General features: G+C 34.7%; 1 protein-coding gene across 1 annotated transcript; it reads right to left on the reverse strand.

Annotated features, from left to right (window-relative positions):
* Positions 1-518: 518 nt before the first annotated feature.
* Positions 519-8965, reverse strand: LOC147393128 (uncharacterized). The gene is made up of 10 exons (XM_086455061.1): positions 8924-8965; positions 8717-8794; positions 6475-6504; positions 6153-6223; positions 2802-2927; positions 1784-2052; positions 1584-1696; positions 1375-1458; positions 1078-1139; positions 519-777 (listed from the first exon to the last, which is right to left on the reverse strand). The coding sequence occupies exons 1-10, from the start codon at positions 8963-8965 to the stop codon at positions 693-695; spliced, it is 960 nt and encodes a 319-aa protein (XP_086311187.1). The 3' UTR covers positions 519-692.
* Between the last annotated feature and the right edge of the window lie 12124 nt (positions 8966-21089).

Below are 21089 nucleotides of genomic sequence, written 5' to 3' on the forward strand. Positions count from 1 at the left end.
AGGGAACGAGAACATTCTTTTCGGAAAGGTATAAATTTTTTAATTTTTCTTTATTACTTAGGTTATTTGGGAATTAGTAGAGACTGGCGTTTGCCGGGCGGGGTTGATGCCTAACACCTTCCAACCCCGTAATGTGATCCCCGAACTCAGTATTTTTTGTAGTAGATTAGTTGATTTATCCGTTTAGAGTTCAAGTTCGATTCCTAGACCATAATAACTAGCACTATGTGAAAAAGGCCCATATTTGACGGTCTTAGCCTGTCAAATTTTGAGAAATTTGACGGACCCTCCCGTCAAATATACCCGTTAAATATTCTCTTGTAGAATTTTTTTTTTGACGGCCCTAGACTATCAAATTATTGGAGAATGGACTTAAAAAAAAATTAAAAAAATCCATAAAGTATGACCGTCAAATTTGGAGGTTTAACAAACAATAGCACGGTCCTCTAATTCACCAATCACAATGAATGAAATAATATATAAAAAAATCAGAAAAAGAAAAAACAAAAGAAAAATCATAAAACAAGCTCCAAATTAAATTAAATAACCCAAAATTAATATACATGTAAACCTCTTTGTTAAGATCGAAAATTCTGTCGAAGCTACAAATAACTGACAATAATTAAACTAAATAAGACCAAATGATATTGAAATTACTGGATCGGCAACATCTTTGGTGGAGGTCGGTGTTGTTATCGTTGTAGATTGGGGAATGAACTTTTGTGCTTCACGTGCCGCTTTTTCCTTGGCCTTTTTCGCCATTTCCAGCACATCCTCCTGCATGCAGCATTTCATTAATCATTTTCCCTATATTGCATCCATCGATAAGTAAAAACCATTCAAAGGGGAAGAACTATAACTACATACTAAAAGAAAAAAAAAAAAAAAAGAACGAAAACGGGAAGCATGATAGGCAACCGGGTTAATTAGATTACTATTACATCGGTGGGGAGGGGGTACATTGAAAGTGAAGTTCTCGAACACAATGGTAGACTCAAAATTACCTAAAGTTGATACGTTTAAGCTGATTTTAGATAAACACAGATTTTGTACTATTTTAATAGCCAACTTGCATACCTTCCCTTCGGGTTTGTTCCTTTACGGAACCAGAGGAGAATGGTATCTTCTGCAAGCACATCCTAGTCGTAGAGAGATCTCACAATTTCAGGGAATAACTTCATTAGTTTGGCATCCTCGTAGCATTGGATCTGAACTTTGTACAGATCAATAAGATATGCAAAATAGTTGTTGAGATAAATAAAGAGATTTCCAATGAAGCCTAAAGCTCACACAAGATCAATAAGATATGCAAAATCACTGACAATAACGATAATCTCAGACTATTTAAATAGAGCTACAATTCATTTTGCTTACCCTCCATAGACAGATCTCATGTCCATGACATTCCTCACTGTAGACCAGTCGATTCCCATCCCACTCAGATACGACTTGCCAACAACCCGTTTCCAATGTTTGTTAGTTCAGCCATTTCTACAATAGATTTCATGAGAAGAAACATTGTTAGATATTTACCCAAAGAAATCCCTCTCTTAGACACAAAGTGACTAGGTAAGGATGTATCTACCTTTCCAGATCATAGAATCCTCTATGCCTTTCCTGTAAACTGGAGTAGCTAACCACACAAAGTGACCACCAGGTCGCAACACACGGTTCAGCTCTAAGAGAAGTTTACCACCTGTATATTTTAAATCACAATGAGCTCCTATAACAAAATATGTTATTAAAACAAAGAATCAAATTGCAATTGTAAGATTGAAAATACCTTCAACGTGCCAAGGCACCCTACAGCGTGCATAGTGGACAACATTAAACACCCTACTAGGGAAGGGTAATCTCTTGGTCCCCATCACTGCTGATATACCCGGTATGCCCCTGTCAAGTGCGAACTGTACTTGGGCTTCATGTTCATCCTTGGGAGCAAATGACATTGTAAGCACATCTTTATCAAAAAGAAATCGTCCAAAATTGGCTACACCACATCCAACATCTAGTACTACACGGGACCGTTTCCCCCATGCTATATCAGACAAACTTTGCAGTGAAGACCAGATAAATTAATGTTCATAAATCTTATTAAGAAAACATTTCACTGATCTCAACCAATTAACAATTCTTTGGGGAAATTCGTAGTTAGTCAGTAAAAAGATTATTCGAATAAGAAGATAAAATATATTGAAAGTGAAACAAAGTAGATATAAGGTAAAGAAGCATTTACTTTCTCAATGAACTCGATGTAAAAATCAAATGTGTTTTTGATAACCAATGGGTGAAGTTTCAATGTGTTTTTTAACAGAAAGAGATTTCTTTGGTCCATAATTCCCTTTGCAATAGCTGGGGTCTTTGGAAGGAGAGAAATAGAATGGTCATTCAAAGAAAGGAAAAAAAAAACACAACTCATGATGTCATCCTAGAATACTGGGGCTACTTTTTTGTTGGTGTAAACCAAGCAAAGATTACAAGGGGTGTTTTCCTTGAGGATTGTCTTCAAATGGGATTTGATGTGTTCTGTATATATCCTAGTCAGCTTGTTTCTACTTTTGTTGTTTGTTGTTGCTATCTTATTTAGTCTGTTTTTGTACTTAGGGGATGTCATGTCATCCTCATGTTTCTTTGAATAAAATTATACTTTAAAAAAGCAAGTGATTCAATTCTTGTCATAGTTCAAATAGCAAGATTTGTTACCAAAAAGACTAAAGATTTAGCTTAAGAGATATCATATTTCAAAACATATAAACTGAAATAATACTTAGATTACCCAATCAAGAAGATAAATAAACTACTCTTTCGGCCTATAATTTGTGTTGCTCTGCCCACTGACAATCTCTAATGCTACGACTCCAAAGCTATAAACATCTGCTTTGTTCGTCAAATAACCCCTCATCGCATATGCAGGAGCCATATATCCACTATAAAATCCAATTTTCATGGTTAAATAATATAGCATTAGAATAGTACATAGTTTGCACAATACTAAGTCCAACAATTGAAATTAAGCCGTGCTACATTACAAAAGAGAGAACTACTAAAAACATAAATGTGTAAATCACACTCGCTATCCTTCTCAATAGTGTCTCCAATAAAATCAAGTATATCTGAGATATAAAATTTCCCAAGAAAAACTAAAGAAATTTTGAAACATTTACCAACATCTCTAAACATAAACAGAGAATAATGGAATCAAACAATATAGCATCAGAATAGTACATAGTTTGCACATGTACTTACATATCTTTTTTACTGCTCCAGTTCATGAATTTTTCAGTCTTTCTCTCACCGTTATAAAGCTTACAACCCGCACCAAATTGCTTCTTTTGGATGATGCTTTCATCATTTTGTTGCACATACTGACCCATCTTAGTTGAATCTACTTTATTTTACCACATATCACGGATACTTCTAGATTCCCTCGTATGTGCTCATTCATGTTTCCTCTTTCCTAGTCTTTCCATTCACTATGGCAACACCCACAACTCTGCTACACTTGTTCTATACAATTTTATTTTTTGATTACCAACCATTCACAGCATTATCTAGAGGTGTTTTGAGGTGACTAAAAATGCTAGAGCATCAAATTGAGCATGAGAGATAGAGAGAGAACTTCATCTATGGGCTATGGGAACCTAACCAAATTAATAACCAAATCTAGGCACACAATAAAGCCTAAACTAAGCCTACTTTTTAGCCCATTTAAAGGCATATAAGAAACCATCTGATCATCTCATTTACTCCAAGAGATACCACAAAATGCTCTATATATAATCGATGACATAGTGGCTAGGCATGATCAAAGCATATTCTTAGCATACAACATTATTCTAAGGTGAGTTGACTTCATACCAATAGTAACTGAAAGTTCAATAAAATTGAAATGTGGAGGAAAAGCAAAGAGGAATGGAGAAGAAAGTAAAAAATGCCTCACATAGTTCCAGCTATTCTTGTGCTGATATGGGTGTTCTCATCATTGTCAAGTTTAGCCAAACCAAATTCAGATATCTTAGCATTAAAATCCTCGTCAAGAAGCACATTGGTTGCCTTTATGTCTCAGTGAACCATTTTCAATGTTGACTCTTCATGAAGATATGCTAAACCCTTTGCTATCCCCAAGCATATTTTATGCCTTGTTGACCAGTCCAAGTTCAATCAGTTCTCCTCATGACCTAAGTAACACCAAGTCTTACAATTTTTTATTATATGATTGGAACAAATGAAAAGAAACAATCTGAAATATAGTCTAAAGTTGACAAAAGAGGGTTCTTTTTACAAAATAGTGTAAGTGCAAGGCTATTATTTTCCATGTATTCATATACTAGAAATAGTTGGTTTCCATCAATAGAACATCCATAAAGCTTTACGAGATTCGGGTGTTGTAAAGCAGATATCAGGTAGAACTATGCATTAGATCAATAAGCTTCAATTATTAGGATGAAGTTACAACCTCAAGGTTGCAACACATTAGTGCTTTCAGGTAGAACTATGCATTAGATCAATAAAAATAAAATGCACTTTGAAGACGACAATCGGCAAACTAATATTAAAAGAGAAAAGATCTAAATCCTTAATTACCTTGTAACCAGACCCGAAACTCGGGATTGGATAACCAAACCATTTAATCGGTTATTCGATCCCCTCATTCACGTCTTGATCGATCGAAAATACTTCGATTTTCAAAGCCAGATCTACTGATATCTAGAGTTGGAAAGAAGTTCTGGAAACAAATCTGATAACTAGTGTTCGAAAAAAGTTCTCGATTGAGATCGATCGATCAAATAGAGTGGGAGATGAGATTATCAAGGGAGACAGATCGATCAAGAGAGAGACTATGAGAGAGAGAGATGGAGAGGTCGATCGATCAAGATAGCGACTGAGAGAGAGAGAGAGCGAGAGCGCGATGTCGATCGAGAGAGAGAGATATGGAGAGGTGGATCGAACGATGACTGTGAGAGAGACACACAGAGAAAGAGAGACACACAGAGAAAGAAAAAGAAATGAGATCGAGAGAGTGAGAGTGAAATCGAGCGTGAGATTGGAAACGTGGTCTGAAGGCCGCGGAATTTGGGTATCAAAATTTGACGGGCCGGGCCCAACAATTTTTTCGTTTAAAATTGGGGATTTTCACATAGTGATAAGCGTAGATCCTTTTTACTCATATCTTGTAGAAAAACATCTACGGTAATGTGCACAACACCACGACTTTTTGTCACCCTTGTATCTCCTTTTGTGTCACCCCAGCACGACTCTTTCATAAACTAAAGAAAACTAAATTATGAAACTTGCAAGAGACACAAAGTCAATTCACCACCTAAAATTAATTCACTCAGTAAATGAATCCAAGTTTTCCATGAAAATAGTCTAGTACAACAAAATACACAACAGATCAGAAACCCTTCAAATAACATAAATAAACAACCAAGTGTCCTCATATCTAACTAAAAGCTCCAGCAAATCGACATATTCACCATCTTTTACTCAACAGATTGTACCAATGCAAAGATATATGATTAATAATTCAACTATAGAAAAAGGTAATGAACTTTTAATCTCAACATTAGTAAATACAACATATTTCAAATTAGTACAATACAACATACATGAAAAGAATCTCAATAATCCAAACTACACAGTTGTTTAAAGGGGATGCCAAGTTCTCAAATTGGTGAAATAATAGATGAAAAAAAGAATGACTTCTAATCCCAAAAATACATCAACATTCCATTTATTTCACAAACTATGTAACAAGCAGCTTGGTGTCTTTTGAACAAGGTAAGATTTCTTTGGCAAATAGTTCATTTTATTGGAAATCTATGTTAATGTAACACTTATAAAATGTATTATGCTACTTCTGGGCATGGCTGTTTTTAGTGAAATCGGTAACTTGAAGGTGAAGGTGGGTTTTAAAACAGGTCTATTATGTCAACATTCACAAACTTCATACTCATACTTCTATTATATATTTTCAGCCTAGGATATATTTTTGGCACCCGTCGAGTGGTAGATTTAACTCCCGAACTTAGCTTGTGCACTATGTGTATTCCTTATGCGTTATTTTGATCAACTACTTAATTGACACCACAAAATTTGTCTCCTTTGGACCTGAGTGTATGTTAGTGTACCAATGACTTTGAAAATCTTACCTCTCCTGGTCATCACCAAGTCTCAATGAAGAGATCACGACTTCAACTGATTCATAATCATAGTAAACATCCTGCATTATTCCATTCATCAAAATATACAGCTCACGCTCAGTTGAGAACAATAAGACAGTTACAAAGATTTACCAACCTAAAAAAAGGGGACAATTCTAACGATTTACATAATAAAAATTGTAAATTTCAAAGATTTTTGAAACCTCAAACCCCTCTGTTTATCTGTTTTCCATCTTCACTAACGTAGTTTTTATTTTTATTTTTTGGAAGGTAATGTTTAACAATCCCTAAAAAGAATTGGAAAATTTACCTCATCATCTCGCTCAAGAGATCCATGAACCTACAGCCACGCACAAAAAGAGCCAAATTATATACCTCCACAATTTCTCCTAAACGGGCCTGGAAGGAAGGTTTCAAGTTGCAGACATGATTGATTCAACCTATAAACTAAATCAAAATGGAGATCTCAAGAACAAATTTATAGTGAAAGTACAAAAATAAAATTAAACATTTAAATGAAAAATATATGATTAGTGATCAAGAATGATTGATCCTACATAGAATGGTAAGAATTTAGAAGAGTCCACTAGAATGCTTAGACACCATAACCAATTCACACATAATAACTATAAGAACTACCCATTTAGTGAAACAATGTCAAGATGAGAAGTATATACTCTTCTTTTGAATTTCATCTGTCTTTCTCCATTGCAAATGTTTGAAAACATCAAGAAAAATGAGTTTTGAATAATAGGTCAATGTAGACTTTTATTAGGTAAATTGCAACTTTAATTACTGTTCTTTCCGAACTTCAAATAATGCTCTTTGCACAACTTTTTCAAATTGTATTTGAAGAAAATATTTGACAAATGCCAAAGGAAGATTTTTATGGCTCATTTTGCTGTGTTCATTAAGATCTTGTTACATGCTTAATCTTCCAAATCCTAAAATTGCTTTGTAGCACTCTTTCGTATTGAATTTTTTTTTTCACTGAAATCCAGGATCCACCAATCACATGAGCCCGCGTGTATTGAATGACATCCCTAATTTACAAAACTACCCTTACTATGCTTGATGTGGCACACACTGAAGAGTCTATGAGCAAAGAATCACTCCTTTCATATCATCTAGAATTTAAGTCTTTAAAATTATCAAATTATTTGTTACTTTTGTTAATATAGAAATTTTGATATTCTATCTCTTGAAAATGCCTTCTTAGATTATCTTTCAAAAATTCTCATCCCTAGAGATTGCCTAGGGATCAGTTTTGCTGGGAAATGTACATCCAACTAGATAAAAACCTGAAATTCTAGAGAGACCATGATGCAAATTACATAAATCCAGCTAAAATTATAGCCTTCATTATAAGGCAAATCAATATGACATAGATGTGTTTACTTGGAACTAAGTTCCCCACATTGATATAAGAATCATTTATTGAAACTACAAACATCAGATATTGCTAAGCAGAAAAAAAAAAAAAATCAGTAAGCCTTTTACAAACAGAACAAAACAATGAACACACTGATGCATCAAAAGTTTGCATAATTACATGGGAAAATGTCTTACCGGGAATTGTGATATGCAAGTGTGTGATTTTGCCTTTTCAAGGGAAAGTTTTGTTGAAAAGTATAATTTTATTGAGATAAGAAGGGGACTGAGAAGTATAGTTTCAACTTGCACTTCATATAGCATGTTAAATCATTTCATATAAACTGACAAATCTGTTAGACATTTTTGCCCAAGGACTTCTATTACAGGTAAGTTTTAGAATATAAATGCATTTCAAGGAAGTAATAACTAACCTTTGCAAAGATAAACCATAAATGCCAAAAAGTGCCAAATGGTCATCTAATACTGGGAAATAAAATCCTCTTCTAGAGATAAATTATAAATTAGATGAACTCAATGATATATCACTTCTCAACCAAACCAAATTACCATAACCATTGGATTCATTTAAGTTCTTTAGGACCAGAAAAAGAAAAGATTATACAGCCTTGAAATGTCAATGAGACAGATGGTTACAACCACCTGAATAGGGTCAATAATGGCATGGGTTCTGCTAAGTGGGTGAGGCCCCCTAATCCCAAAGATTCAACCAATGACCCTCCATCTGATGCCAATGTACAATTGTTCATCATTATCTCATTCTATGGTAAATATTAACAAATAAGGAGCATGGAAATAAAAAAATAAAAGAAAATTTAGAATTTCCACACCAGTATCCCCAGTTTTGGAATCCAAGACATGTCTAACATGGGTACTTTTCACTTACTTTTGAAGAATCCATGTGAAATCCACATTTTCACCATATATGATCTATTGTGCACAAGGAAAGAAAAACAACTTTGCTGGAAACCACATACTTGAATCAAGAATGACCCAACACATTCAAATAGATTGGTGAAGTGTTCTTTGCAGAACTTTTTTGTTTTACAGCATCAGAGGTTTATTTAGTTTAATAGAAACCACTTAACGAAGTACCTTTGCATCTAGTATTCATGATTTATGTTAGTCAATCATGGGTAATAATGAAAGTAACACATTACCTTTCTTGATTTCCTCAATAAGTTCGTCTCCTTGAACGATATCAGGTCTTGCGGCCCTGGCTTCATCAATGAATGCCCCTTCAACAAACATAGCTACTCTGACAATGAGATACGAAAGTTTCTTCTTAAATAAACTAAGCACAACGTCACTTAGTGAGTCATATCACAATGATCAAGCATAAGCTGTAAAAAGAGGGCAACATATACCTTTCCCGTACCATGAGGCAGAGAGGCAACACCACGCACCATCTGCAGTTTAATCTATACATGAGTTCTTTAAAGAAGCAATCCATTGGAATGTTGAAGATATTAATAAATCAAATTATGGAAATACATAGAAGTAGCTCAGTTACATTAATTGAATAAGACAATAGAAACTAATTGATAAATAGGATTCATGGTCATCTCGATGTTGATCAACACTCAAGTTCACAAGTGTACTCCAATTAGACAATTCCTTCCAACTACCCTGCACTGAACAAAATTGAAATCCATTTTCATGCCATTTGAAATTTTAGGGGTAATATTAGAGGAACAATGATCAAGAACTAAAAAATCTTCTAGGGAACTCTTGACTTCCAGTAATAATCTATGCCGAAAGGAATTTGATTACTCTGTCTTGCCGATTGGACAAAATAAATCAATAGTGAATTAGCATAATTTTATAATGAAATTAACTAAATTAAAAGAAATGGAAAATGCGATAAATGAATTAATAGGACAACAAAATTTTCAGAAATTCAATATAATTAGTTTGGACATAGAATTATATTTTTCATATTCTATTTATGGTTAAGGATGACCAACTTTTATATTATAGAGTCAACTCCCTCAACTTTATGCCGATATTTCTTCAACTTCTACGGTAGCGAAAGGCAATGTCTGTAAAGATCTAATGTATATCTAAGAAGAAATATTTCAAAAGAGAAGATGTCAGAATAAGAACATACAAAACGAAAAGCAATACAGAGCAAAACTGGTGCTTCTGCTATCCCAATTTGCCTGAACCAATATCAAGGATGAAAATTAGGAGGATTGTATAGAAGTTAACTCAGTTTAAATCAAATTGATATTGTAACAGTCCTAAGTTATGGATTAGTTTGGTTCCATGGCTGCAAAAGTGCAATTTTATAAAATTTTTGGATTCTGATTAGACGTATTGGATAATGCAAAACATCGATTAACTTGCCTCTATTTGAGTAGGAACATATAACAAGTTTGACATTCGACGGTCCAAACATCGAACAAATACCAAATGAATGAAGGATCATTCATCAAAACCACCTTGATCAAACTATAAGATATATATATATTTAGCTATTGTTACTACACAAACTACTTGCAGAATTAATGAAAGAAGAGTGCTAAACAAATAAAATATATTCTAGTGATCCCATCTACAGAGACAGAGAACATAATCAAAAGCTCAACCATGATAAGAACTAAAGAGGGTGGCTAGAACACAGTAACACCATCAATAGAACACAAATGTAGTTCAAGATATGACCAATAGCACAACCAATAATTAAAAAAAAAAAAAAATAAGAGTCACTTTCAGTGATTTTAAAACTTCAATCAATTATCATATATACACACACACACACATCAATAAAATAAAATAAAAGTGTTAATTTGATATCCAGAAATAACAGAAACCTATTATAAGAACAACTTAGATTAACGAACTCATCAATACAAAGCTGATCAAATCTTAACACACACCAAAAAATTAAAAAGCAAAGAGAAGAAGCCCGAATCATTCTCAACATTGAAAAATGTCAATGTTTCGAGATTTGCCGAATTATTTTGTTGTCAAATATATCATATTTTCACGTTGACACATATCTTTAAATCCGTTATTTTTCTCCCAAAATCCATTCTTTCTCTAGAGAATTGAAAGTTGAAGTAAATACAATCTCAAGGTTCAAGATGAAAGTTAAAATTTTACCTTAGAGGGTGTATTATGACGAATTTTGATGAGAAAAATACAGAATTTTCAAAACATTTAGGTCATTTAAATCTAGATCTAGATCGAGATCGATCGATCAAATAGAGTGGGAGATGAGATCTATCGAGGTAGACAAATCGAAAGAGAGATCGATCGAGAAAGAGACTTTGAAAGAGAGATGGAGAGGTCAATCGATCGATGGAGAGATCGATCGATCGAGAGAGTGAAAAAGCGAGGTCGATAGATCGACATAGAGACTGTGAGAAAGCGATGGAGACGTCGATCGAGAGAGAGAGAGAGAGGGGGGGGGGAGGTCGATCGAGACAGAGACTGTGAGAAACAAACTGTGAGAGGTCAATCAATGACAATGAGAGAGGTAGAGAGAAAGAGAAGATGAAAATGTGGTCCATGGGCCGCGGAGTTTTGGATTTTAAAATTCGACGGGCCAGGCCCAACAAAAATTTTTATACAAATTTAAGATTTTCACGTAGTGTAGGTGGCGACTCTCAAACCTCAAAGGTTAAAAGCGGATCTGCGTACTCCGCGGATCGAGGGCGCTTTCAGGGACCTACTATATATATTTTTTTTAATTTAGAAGAGCAACTTCTTTCATTTCTAATATTATTATTTCTAAGTCTCAAGGTCATATCTTTTTAGCATTGTGAGGTCTCTAGGTTATCAAAATATGTGACGAACCTAAGCCAATGTACTCGTTAAATCAAGTGTATGGTATAACGATCCAAAGCGTGTGTAGTTTTTACGTCAAACGTGTCAAGTAAGAAAGATGAAATCAAGAGGATTGAGAAAGAATTAAAAGGAATTGTCAAATCAAGCTAATGCAAAAATAGGGTGTCTACAAATGCCCTTCTTTATCATAAGATGGAAGCAAACTAGGTGGCAAATCTACTTTGATAGATAGTGCGACATTTGAATCCCAACCTCGTCGACATAATCAAGCTTAGATACCTCATCGTAAAATTTATCCTCAAAGATTAGTTCTTCAATAGTTGAAATATTTGAAATGGTGAATGGTACGGTGAGTAACGGGAGTTACCCTATAAAAAATCTATTGTTCTAACATTTAGTTACAACATTCAACGTATAAACTATAGACACCTCATTTTTGCATTTGCCTGGTTAATCAACTCGTCAACTCGATTGTGATGATTCCCAATGATGGATGAATATTCTAACATTTTTAATTGTTACTAGATGTGTTTTTAAAGTTTGAATGAAATATTTTGAGCAAACAAACTTTAGAAACTGTTACGCTAGGAAAATATGATCCAAAACATAGAAATCATCATTTTGAGATAATAAAAAATCTAACGAGAAAAATCATCAAAAAATAATCAAATGACATTAGAACATCCCTAGAGCTTACAAACACGCTTAAGAAAACCCTTTCGAACACATAAAAAACAAATTAAAATCAAATAAACTATTTTGTCAATTTTCACAAAATTTAATAAAATTACATAAACACCCCTCATAAGGTCTATAATCATTTTATGTCAAAACTGTAAAAGTAACACAAACTAATACTCTCATTAAATTTCTTATGAAAAACTGATTTCAAAACATTCTGAAACATCAAAAAATAACCTCTCGACTCAAAAGTCTTCTTTGAGGGCAAAACGATAATTTTTCAACCTTAAAATTTAAAATTTTGAAACTAATAATTAAAACATTAATTAACGTACAGTGAAATCTTAATAAATAAAATTAAAATTTTTAAACAAATAAAATCAATTAATTAAGCCCACAGGCCAAATTTTAAGTGATGACCCATTTACTTAAGTGGGGGCCTACATGATATTTAATAAAGAACCCTCCACCGGGAGTCTCAAAGAATTAAAAATATAATTTAATAAAGAACCCTCCATTCAGAGGTTCTCCACAAATTAAAAACTTCTCATTCTACGTAAGTCAAAAAAATTCAAAATTCAAAATTAAAATTCAAATAAAACATAGTTGAATCCTAATCTAAACAACTTAACAGATTAGTTAGAGATAGACTTTATCTCTAAAAGACCTATTCTAAATTCTAATCTTATCACAAAGTTCTTTAAATAGAAGCTTCCACCACTTAATTTTGTAGGTCAAGGAAAATCCTAGAAAACCAATATCAAAATCTCTCACATACTTCCTGTAGACACCCCAATTTTGCACTCGCTTGATTAATCAACTCGTCAACCCGATCGCAACGGTTCCCAATGATGGATGTTTATTCTAATGCTTTATTTTGTTACCAAATATGTTTTAAAAATCCAGATGAGGTATCTCGAACTGACTTAGCCTTAGAAACCACGCTACGCTAGGAAAATATGACCCCAGAAACATAGAAATCATCATCTTGCAGATCAAAAAAAAGTTTCACTATAAAAATCACTAAAAATGACCAAATTACTAAAATACCCCTAACATCAAAACAACCCTAGAGCCTACATTACGCTTAGAAAAACCCATTCAAACACATAAAATAACAAATCGAAATCAAATAAATTATTTCACCAATTTTCACAGAATTCGATAAAATTACGAAAATGCCCCTCATAAAGTTCACGATCATTTCATACAAAAAACTTCATAAATGAAAAAATTCAACATTCCCATTGAATTTCTTATGAAAAACTGATTCCAAAACATCTTGGAACATTGAAAAATGACTTAAAACGTAAAAAACCTCTCCGAGGGTAAAACGGTAATTTTACAATTTTAATAATTAAAATTTTGAAATTAATAAATAAACCATTAAATAATGTACAGTGAAACATTAATAAAATTAATTTAAAAATTTTAACCAAAAAATCGATCAATCAGGCTTTCAGGCAAAATTGTTGATGGTTGCCAAGATATTTATTCAAGGACCCCTCCATCTGGGGGCCCAAATAATTAAAGATATAATAAAAGGGGGTTCTCCAAAAATTAAAGTCAATCAAGTATGACTAAAGTCAATCTTAAAGTCAATCAAGTAAGGCTAAAGTCAAGATATTAAAAGTCAACCAAGAAAGACTAAAGTCAAAGTATTAAAGTCAATCTCATAAGACTAAAGTCAAAACCCTAATCTAAACTAATCAAGTCAATCTCATAAGACTAAAGTCAAAACCCTAAATCAAAACCCTAATCTAAACTAATCAAGTCAATCTCATAAGACTAAAATCAAAACCCTAAAGACTAAGTCAATCTCATAAGACTAAAGTCAAAACCCTAATTAAAACCCTAATCAAACTCTAATTCTTCTAAAAAAACTTTATAAATAGGAGCCTCCACACCCTATTTTCGTATCAAAGAAAAAATCATAGAAAAAGTAGGTCAAGAAGCCTCCACAACCTTCTCAAAACCCTAATTTTGAAGCCCCAACTCCTTACCTAACACCCATACTTCAATTTTAGCTTGAAAAACACCTAGAAGCCCTTCAAAAACACCCCAAAATTCATAACAAATTCGAAGAATCAAGATCTGAGAAGGAGATACCTTGCCTCGGAGATTAGAAATCAGATCCGGAGACAGAAAGAAGCAAGGAGTACGGTACAAGGAGCAGTTTTATCAAATCTGAGGGAATAGAACCTTGCGTATCGAAGGTAACATTTCTGTTATTTTTTATCTAGGTTTTGTCATTAGCAATGTATTCTTATTTGGGATAAGTAGAGACCGGCATTAGCCGGGCGGGATTGGTGCCTAACACCTTCCAACCCCGCAATGTGATCCCCGGATTCAATTTTTCTGTAGTAGATTAGTTTTTTATCCGTTTAGAGTCAGTATTTGATTCCTAGACCATAATAACTAGGTGGTGACTCCCAAACCTCAAGGGTTAAAAGCGGATCCGCGCACCCTGTGGATCGAGGGCGCTTTTAGTGGCGACTCCACTGGAGACTATTGAGGATCAAACTTGAAAAATCCCAAGTATGGGAGCATTGCTAGGATGACCTAGTTTTTTTTATTATTTAATTTGATTTATTTATTTAATTTTTTTTTTGTTTATTTATTTTTGTGACTTGATTGTAGATGATTTTGGGTATTGTATTTTTTTCCAATTAAGAATCACCTTTTGATGACCCCTAAATAATGAAAGATTCAAATTGACATATGAAAATGATGGAATGATGAAGGTTGGGACAGCAATGTTAAAACATTTTTACAAAACATTTTAGTGAGAATTAAGTCTAGGAACCTCTTAATAAAACGTAGATCTCATCGATTAGATTAATTTAGAACCTGAGTTCACTTAATTTCGTTATCGGAAGCCTTAGATATCATTGATGCAAATTCAATCTGTAAATCTGGAATTGTTGCTGAATGAAGGTTGGTACAGCAATGTTAAAACGTTTTTACAGAATATTCTAGTGATAATTAAGTCTAGGCACTTTTAATTAAATGTAGATCTCATCGAGTAGATTAATTTAGAACCTGAGTTCACTCAATTTCATTATCCGAAGCATTAGATATCATCAATACAAGTTCAATCTGTAAATCTGGAATTGTTGCTGAATGAAGGTTGGAACAGCAATGTTAAAACGTTTTTACAGAATATTCTAGTTAGAATTAGGTCTGGGCACCTATTAATAAAACGTAGATCCCATCGAGTAGATTAATTTAGGATTTGAATTCACTCGATTTCGTTATCGAGAGCCTTAGATATCATCGATGCAAGTTCGGATTGTATTTTCCTAATTCACAGAAAATCCGAATTTATCTAATGTTAGCACAATTAATGTTCCTAAGAGTGAGCTCATCTCAACAATTGTCATTCTATCATCAATGTAACATCTATTGGAATCTCGATTTATTTTGGATCACCCAAAAGTGATCATTGATTGGATCTTAAAAATTATGCCTATTGCAATGTTTGTTTGATCAATTATTATATGCCATGCTCATTAATTGATTTGCCATGATCTTGATAGATATATTTTGATGTGCATGCTTTGATTTTAATCTTGATGTGATGAATTATATGGGTAATATTCATATGATATTCATGTTGTGATGATTTGACTAGGCCTATGAACCCATTTATTTGAAAAAGTCCCGGGCATATCCCACCTTATTTTGCATACACCACATGCACGTTTACTATTTTGCACGTTTATACGTCCTATATAGCTAACGTGGCACTAGTACGTGGCCTGGTCTCTTCGGAGATGCGACGTCATTCATGAAAACTACAACTCCAGTCACGTACCTTAGGGTTTATCAAACTGAGGCATCAATACCGTCTGATCAGGTGATTCTGAGAGGTATATTGATGCACCCAGGCTGGAGCGACCTGAGCCTTTGACCTATTGTGAGTCACACAGTCACATGTCCCGATTGCCAACGTAGTACTAGTACGTGGTCGGTCCCCTCGTGGGATGCCAAACCATTTATGAAAGCTACAACTCTTGACTCGTATCCGTAGGTATATAAAAGATAATCCAAGTATATCGATTGCACTTTTTGATCAAAACCGGTGCCTAAGCGAGATCCTGCCCCGCTGTACCCTACTGTACGAGGGGGATAGACTACGTCTATTCTGGACGAGAGGTATTTAAGTGGGCCCTTGCTCAATATTGTGCGCCACCTCTCAACTGGAGATCAAACTGGATGTTTTTGGCTTCAGAGAAGTGAGTTGAAGTTTAGATTATCACCTACACTGTATATCAAACCAAGTCACCACGTACCGTCTGATTAAGTACGCTCGAGAGGTATATAGGTGTACTTGGACAAGGGTGGCCAGATAAATTGCATTGCACATAGTAAACCTAGAGTCTGGAAGCCTTCCTATAGGTCACGACTTGAACTGATTATGGGTGTTCCTGAGTTGCTTTATTCAATCCAACCAACAGGTAAGTAGGCGGACCGATCCAGAATAATCAAACAAAACCCACAATATCGGTCAGACCCAATCGGTGAAATGTACCGATTAATTTGAATCACTTAAACCAGTTGACCCAATTGACAAATGGATCAAACTGATCAATACCAAATCAGTTGGACTAATTGGTTTTCACTTTTAAAGATCTAGACCACTTTATATAGAAAGATTCGATCTTAGGATCAAATTAATTTGTCTGATCAAATGTTCAATCCCAATCAGGGGTAGACCCGCGTCTAATCTTTCTCGCTTTCTTGGTCACTATAGACTTATAGTGCATTTGAATTCGATATTTTCCACCGAACTTAGGCTATTCTATATCGAAACTTTAATCATGTGGTTAAGAGTCAAACCTTTAGAGTCAATGGTTAACCTTGGTTTACTTCCAATCAGGTGATAATTGGTCTCAAATGTTCTAAACCTCCATCCGTACCACTTTGGGTCCGTGGAAAAAGTCGTCTGTCTAGAGTACCATTACCAAGTGGTCAGTCTTTGCCACGAGAAGAAATGAATACCATGGATGAAGCTGCGCTCCGTCAAATTTTAGAATCTTTTCAAGCACAGATTATTGCTTCTATTCAAACACAAATCGAATCCCTGAAAATTGAAAAGAAAAAAGATAAAGTTATAGAACCTCAGGCCGTGTTTGACCTGATTCAAGATTTTGGAGATGATCAAGTGCCCGTTGACCTTATATTAGCTCATCGAATAACTCAGGTAGAAATTGCATTGAAGAATATCAAAGACCCTGACGATCTCGCCCTTGGATTAGGGGCAATGACATTATTTCCTACAGTCTGTCTGCCAGAAAAGTTCACAATGCAAGATATGGATAAATTTGATGGGATTGGATGCCTTAGGACTCACTTAAAAATATATGTCGGTATCATGCAGTCTCAGGGTTTGAGTGAAGAACAGATAGCCCAACTTTTTCAGAGAACCCTTATAGGTCCTACCTTACGCTAGTTAATGTCATTGGACTCGTCTCGGGTAAGAATATGGCACGAATTGAGGAAAGAGTTCATTGATCGATATTCCTTTAACACGAACATTGAACTCACAAGAAGAGATCTAGAAACGACTAAGTAGAAGCCCAGGGAAACCTTTACAGAATTCATTGCTCGATGGAGAGCCAAGGCCGCTCAGTTATGGGACCGACCTCAAGAAAAAGAGCAAGTTAAGATTATCCTTAGGAATCTTATTCCCAATTATGCCAAGTACTTGATGCCTCAATACTTGCCTACCTTTCAATCCCTTCTTGAAGCTGGAAATCAAGTCGAGGACGCCTACTCTTCAGGACTCTTTGACAACTCGTCTGAGTCAAAACCCAAACACTTCAAACCCAGTACAAATTCCTTGCAAGTGGCCCACACCTCTTTTGCTCTAGCTCCTCAAGCCACTCAATCCTCACAAGTCAAGCCTAGGAGACAGTTCTCCAATCTCGGGATGTCCCTTAATGTTGCTTATCAAAAACTAATGAAAAGGAGACTGTTGACACCGTTACAACCCAAACCGTTGCCTAACCCCCTCCCTCCAAACTTAGACAATGGGCAATTCTGTGAATTCCATCAAATGTCTGGCCATGTTCTGGATAGGTGCATCACCATTCGCCATGCTATCCAAGACCTTATCGAACAAGGAAAAGTTACCATACCTGCTCCTACCGCGCCTAAAGTTAAAACTAACCCTTTGCCTACCTTTCAAAATCAACCCCCTCCTACGCTGAATCTAATATCCATATCCAAACTTGAATCAGTTGACCCAGCTTCTTTTATCCGCTTGATTGGTATTGATAGCGCATCCTTATTATGCCAGAATGGGCTCATCTGTCCTGAGACAATGACATAACAGAAAAGCAAGGACAATATTGATAATGCATCCTTATCATGCCAGAATGGACTCATTTGCCCTGAGACAATGACAGAACAGAAAAGTAAGGACAGTATTGAAGCAATGGGTTATCCAGCATCAAACAAGCTTGAATCAGAACATGAAGGTATAACAGAAACGGACGAGCCTGAATCATCTCTCGTGAAGATATCCAAAGTGGCATAGACCCTAGCGTTGTGTCCTTCTACTCAGAATCATATCCCTATTTTGAGTTTTTTTCTCAAACGTCAGTTGCGTCAGTCTTTAAATTCGGTTGATCAGTTTCATTATGTTAGGGTTTATTAATTGTTAACTTTTAGTCAAGTTGGTAGGTCTATATCTTTTTATTCCAATAAAGTAAAGAAGCTTTTGATTATCATGCGTGCAATAATAATGTGAACATAAAATCTAACACGAGAAATGACTGAGAGCTCACTAATCGAATTTGATAAATATTGGAATAGGAGAGTACACTCGAAAAGTGCAAACTGGCACTACATTATCCTCAAAAGAACATAAGAAAGCGATGAACTTACTTAAGAAATTCAACAGTGTTCTCGTATGGTCTCATGAGTCAGAATGGATTGCACCAGAATAAATCAGAACTTACTGTCAAGAGTAAACTTCAAAGCCAAAGATCATCAAGAATGATGTAATTGAACCGTCGATAAAGGTGCCAAGATTTGCAAGAAGGGATTCCTCATAAAGGATAAATGATTTTCTCGGAGTTCTAGAAGAAGTGAACAGTCGAATGCGGAAAACTTAATCATATTCAATTTTACAAAAGAAGATTGAAAGCATTTTATTCTCAAAAGAAGATCTCGCTCGACTAAGTAAGCAAGACATCGAGTTCCTAGAACCTTGACCAGATCAAGTAACTTTCACTAAAGGAGGCCTTCTTTGATCGAACCCTTCTCTTATCTTACCAAAAAAATAAAAAACTTTCTTTAGCCCCTCGCAGCCTTTTTATAAAAAAAAAATAGATAAATAAATAGCCTCTTCTTTCTAAATCACACCGACCAACCTTGGAAGGGAATCTTAGTATGAACTACGTTTTGACCTGATCCCAAAAGAAAAAGAAATATTTGGGGTACGTAGGCAACCTGAGAAGTTACTTCAGGCCCGGTCACGCAAAGAATAAGTGTATTCTCTTAAAAAAGTGTCATCTAGAAGGAAAATCCCCTATTGAAAAGTTCAAAAAAAAGAATGCCAAACAAATGGCATTTGTAGACACCCCATTTTTGCACTCGCCTGATTAATCAACTCGTCAATCCGATCACAATGATTCCCAATGATGGATGTGCATTCTATTGCTTTATTTTGTTACTAGATATGTTTCAGAAATCCGGATGAGGTATCTCGAACTGACAAAACCTTAGAAACCACGCTACGCTAGGAAAATACGACCCCAGAAACATAGAAATCATCATCTTGCAGACCAAAAAGAAACTTCACGATAAAAATCACTAAAAAATTACCAAATTACCAAAATACCCCTAACCTCAAAACAACCCTAGAGCTTACGTTACGCTTAGGAAAACTCTCTTAAACACATAAAATAACAAATCGGAACCAAATAAATCATTTCACCAATTTTAACAGAATTTGACAAAATTACGAAAATGCCCCTCATAAAGTTCACAATCATTTCACATAAAAATTTTCATAAATGATACAAACCAACATTCTCATTGAATTCCTTACGAAAAACCGATTCTAAAACATCCTAGAACATTAAAAAACCGACTTGAAACGTGAAAAGTCCTCTCCGGGGGCAAAACGGTAATTTCACAATTTTCATAATTAAAAAATTCGAAATTAATAAATAAAATATTAAATAATTAAAGTGAAACATTGATGAAATTAATTTAAAAATTTGAACCTAAAAAATCGATCAATCGGACTTTCGGGTAAAATTGTTGAGGGTTCGTGGGATATTTCTTTAAGGACCCCTCCATTTGGGGGTCCAAAGAATTAAAGAAATAATGGAAGGGGGTTCTCCAAAATTTAAAGTCAATCAAGCAAGACTGTAGTCAAAGTATTAAAGTCAATCAAGTGAGACTAAAGTCAAAATTAAAGTCAACTAAGCAAGACTGAAGTCAAAATATTAAAAGTCAATCAATTAAGACTAAAGTCAAAATATTAAAAGTCAATCAAATAAGACCAAAAGTCATAATAGAATTCTAATTAAATAATAACTCTATCTACTAGAGTTCTAACTTAAAAACAATTCTACCTAAAATAATTCTAATTAAAACACAATTCTACCTAAAACAATTTTAACTAAAACACAACTCTAATTAAAAGATCTCTAATTAAACACTAACTCTATCCAAATCAACCTTAAAAAAATTCTATAAATAGAGGTGCTCACACCCTATTTTCGTATCAAATCATAAACCCTAAGAGAAGTAGGTCTAGAAGCTCCCCTATCCCCCCATAAACCCTAGTTTTGGAGCCCCAATCCTTACCTAACATCCCTCCTTCAATTTTAGTCTAGAAAACACCTAAAATCCCTCCAAAAACACCCCCAAATTCGCAACAAACTTGAAGAGTTCAGATCTAAAAACAAGGAGATACCTTGATCTAGGAGATCCGAAGTCAAATCCGGAGACAGAACGAAGCAAGGGAGTACAGTACAAGGAGCTCTTTTTGTCAGATCTGAGGGAATAAAATCCTTGCTATCGGAAAGGTATGTA

The sequence above is a fragment of the Akebia trifoliata genome, chromosome 10 (assembly GCF_017979445.1).
Source record: "Akebia trifoliata isolate Shusen 1 chromosome 10, ASM1797944v1, whole genome shotgun sequence".
NCBI classification, from domain to species: Eukaryota; Viridiplantae; Streptophyta; class Magnoliopsida; order Ranunculales; family Lardizabalaceae; genus Akebia; species Akebia trifoliata.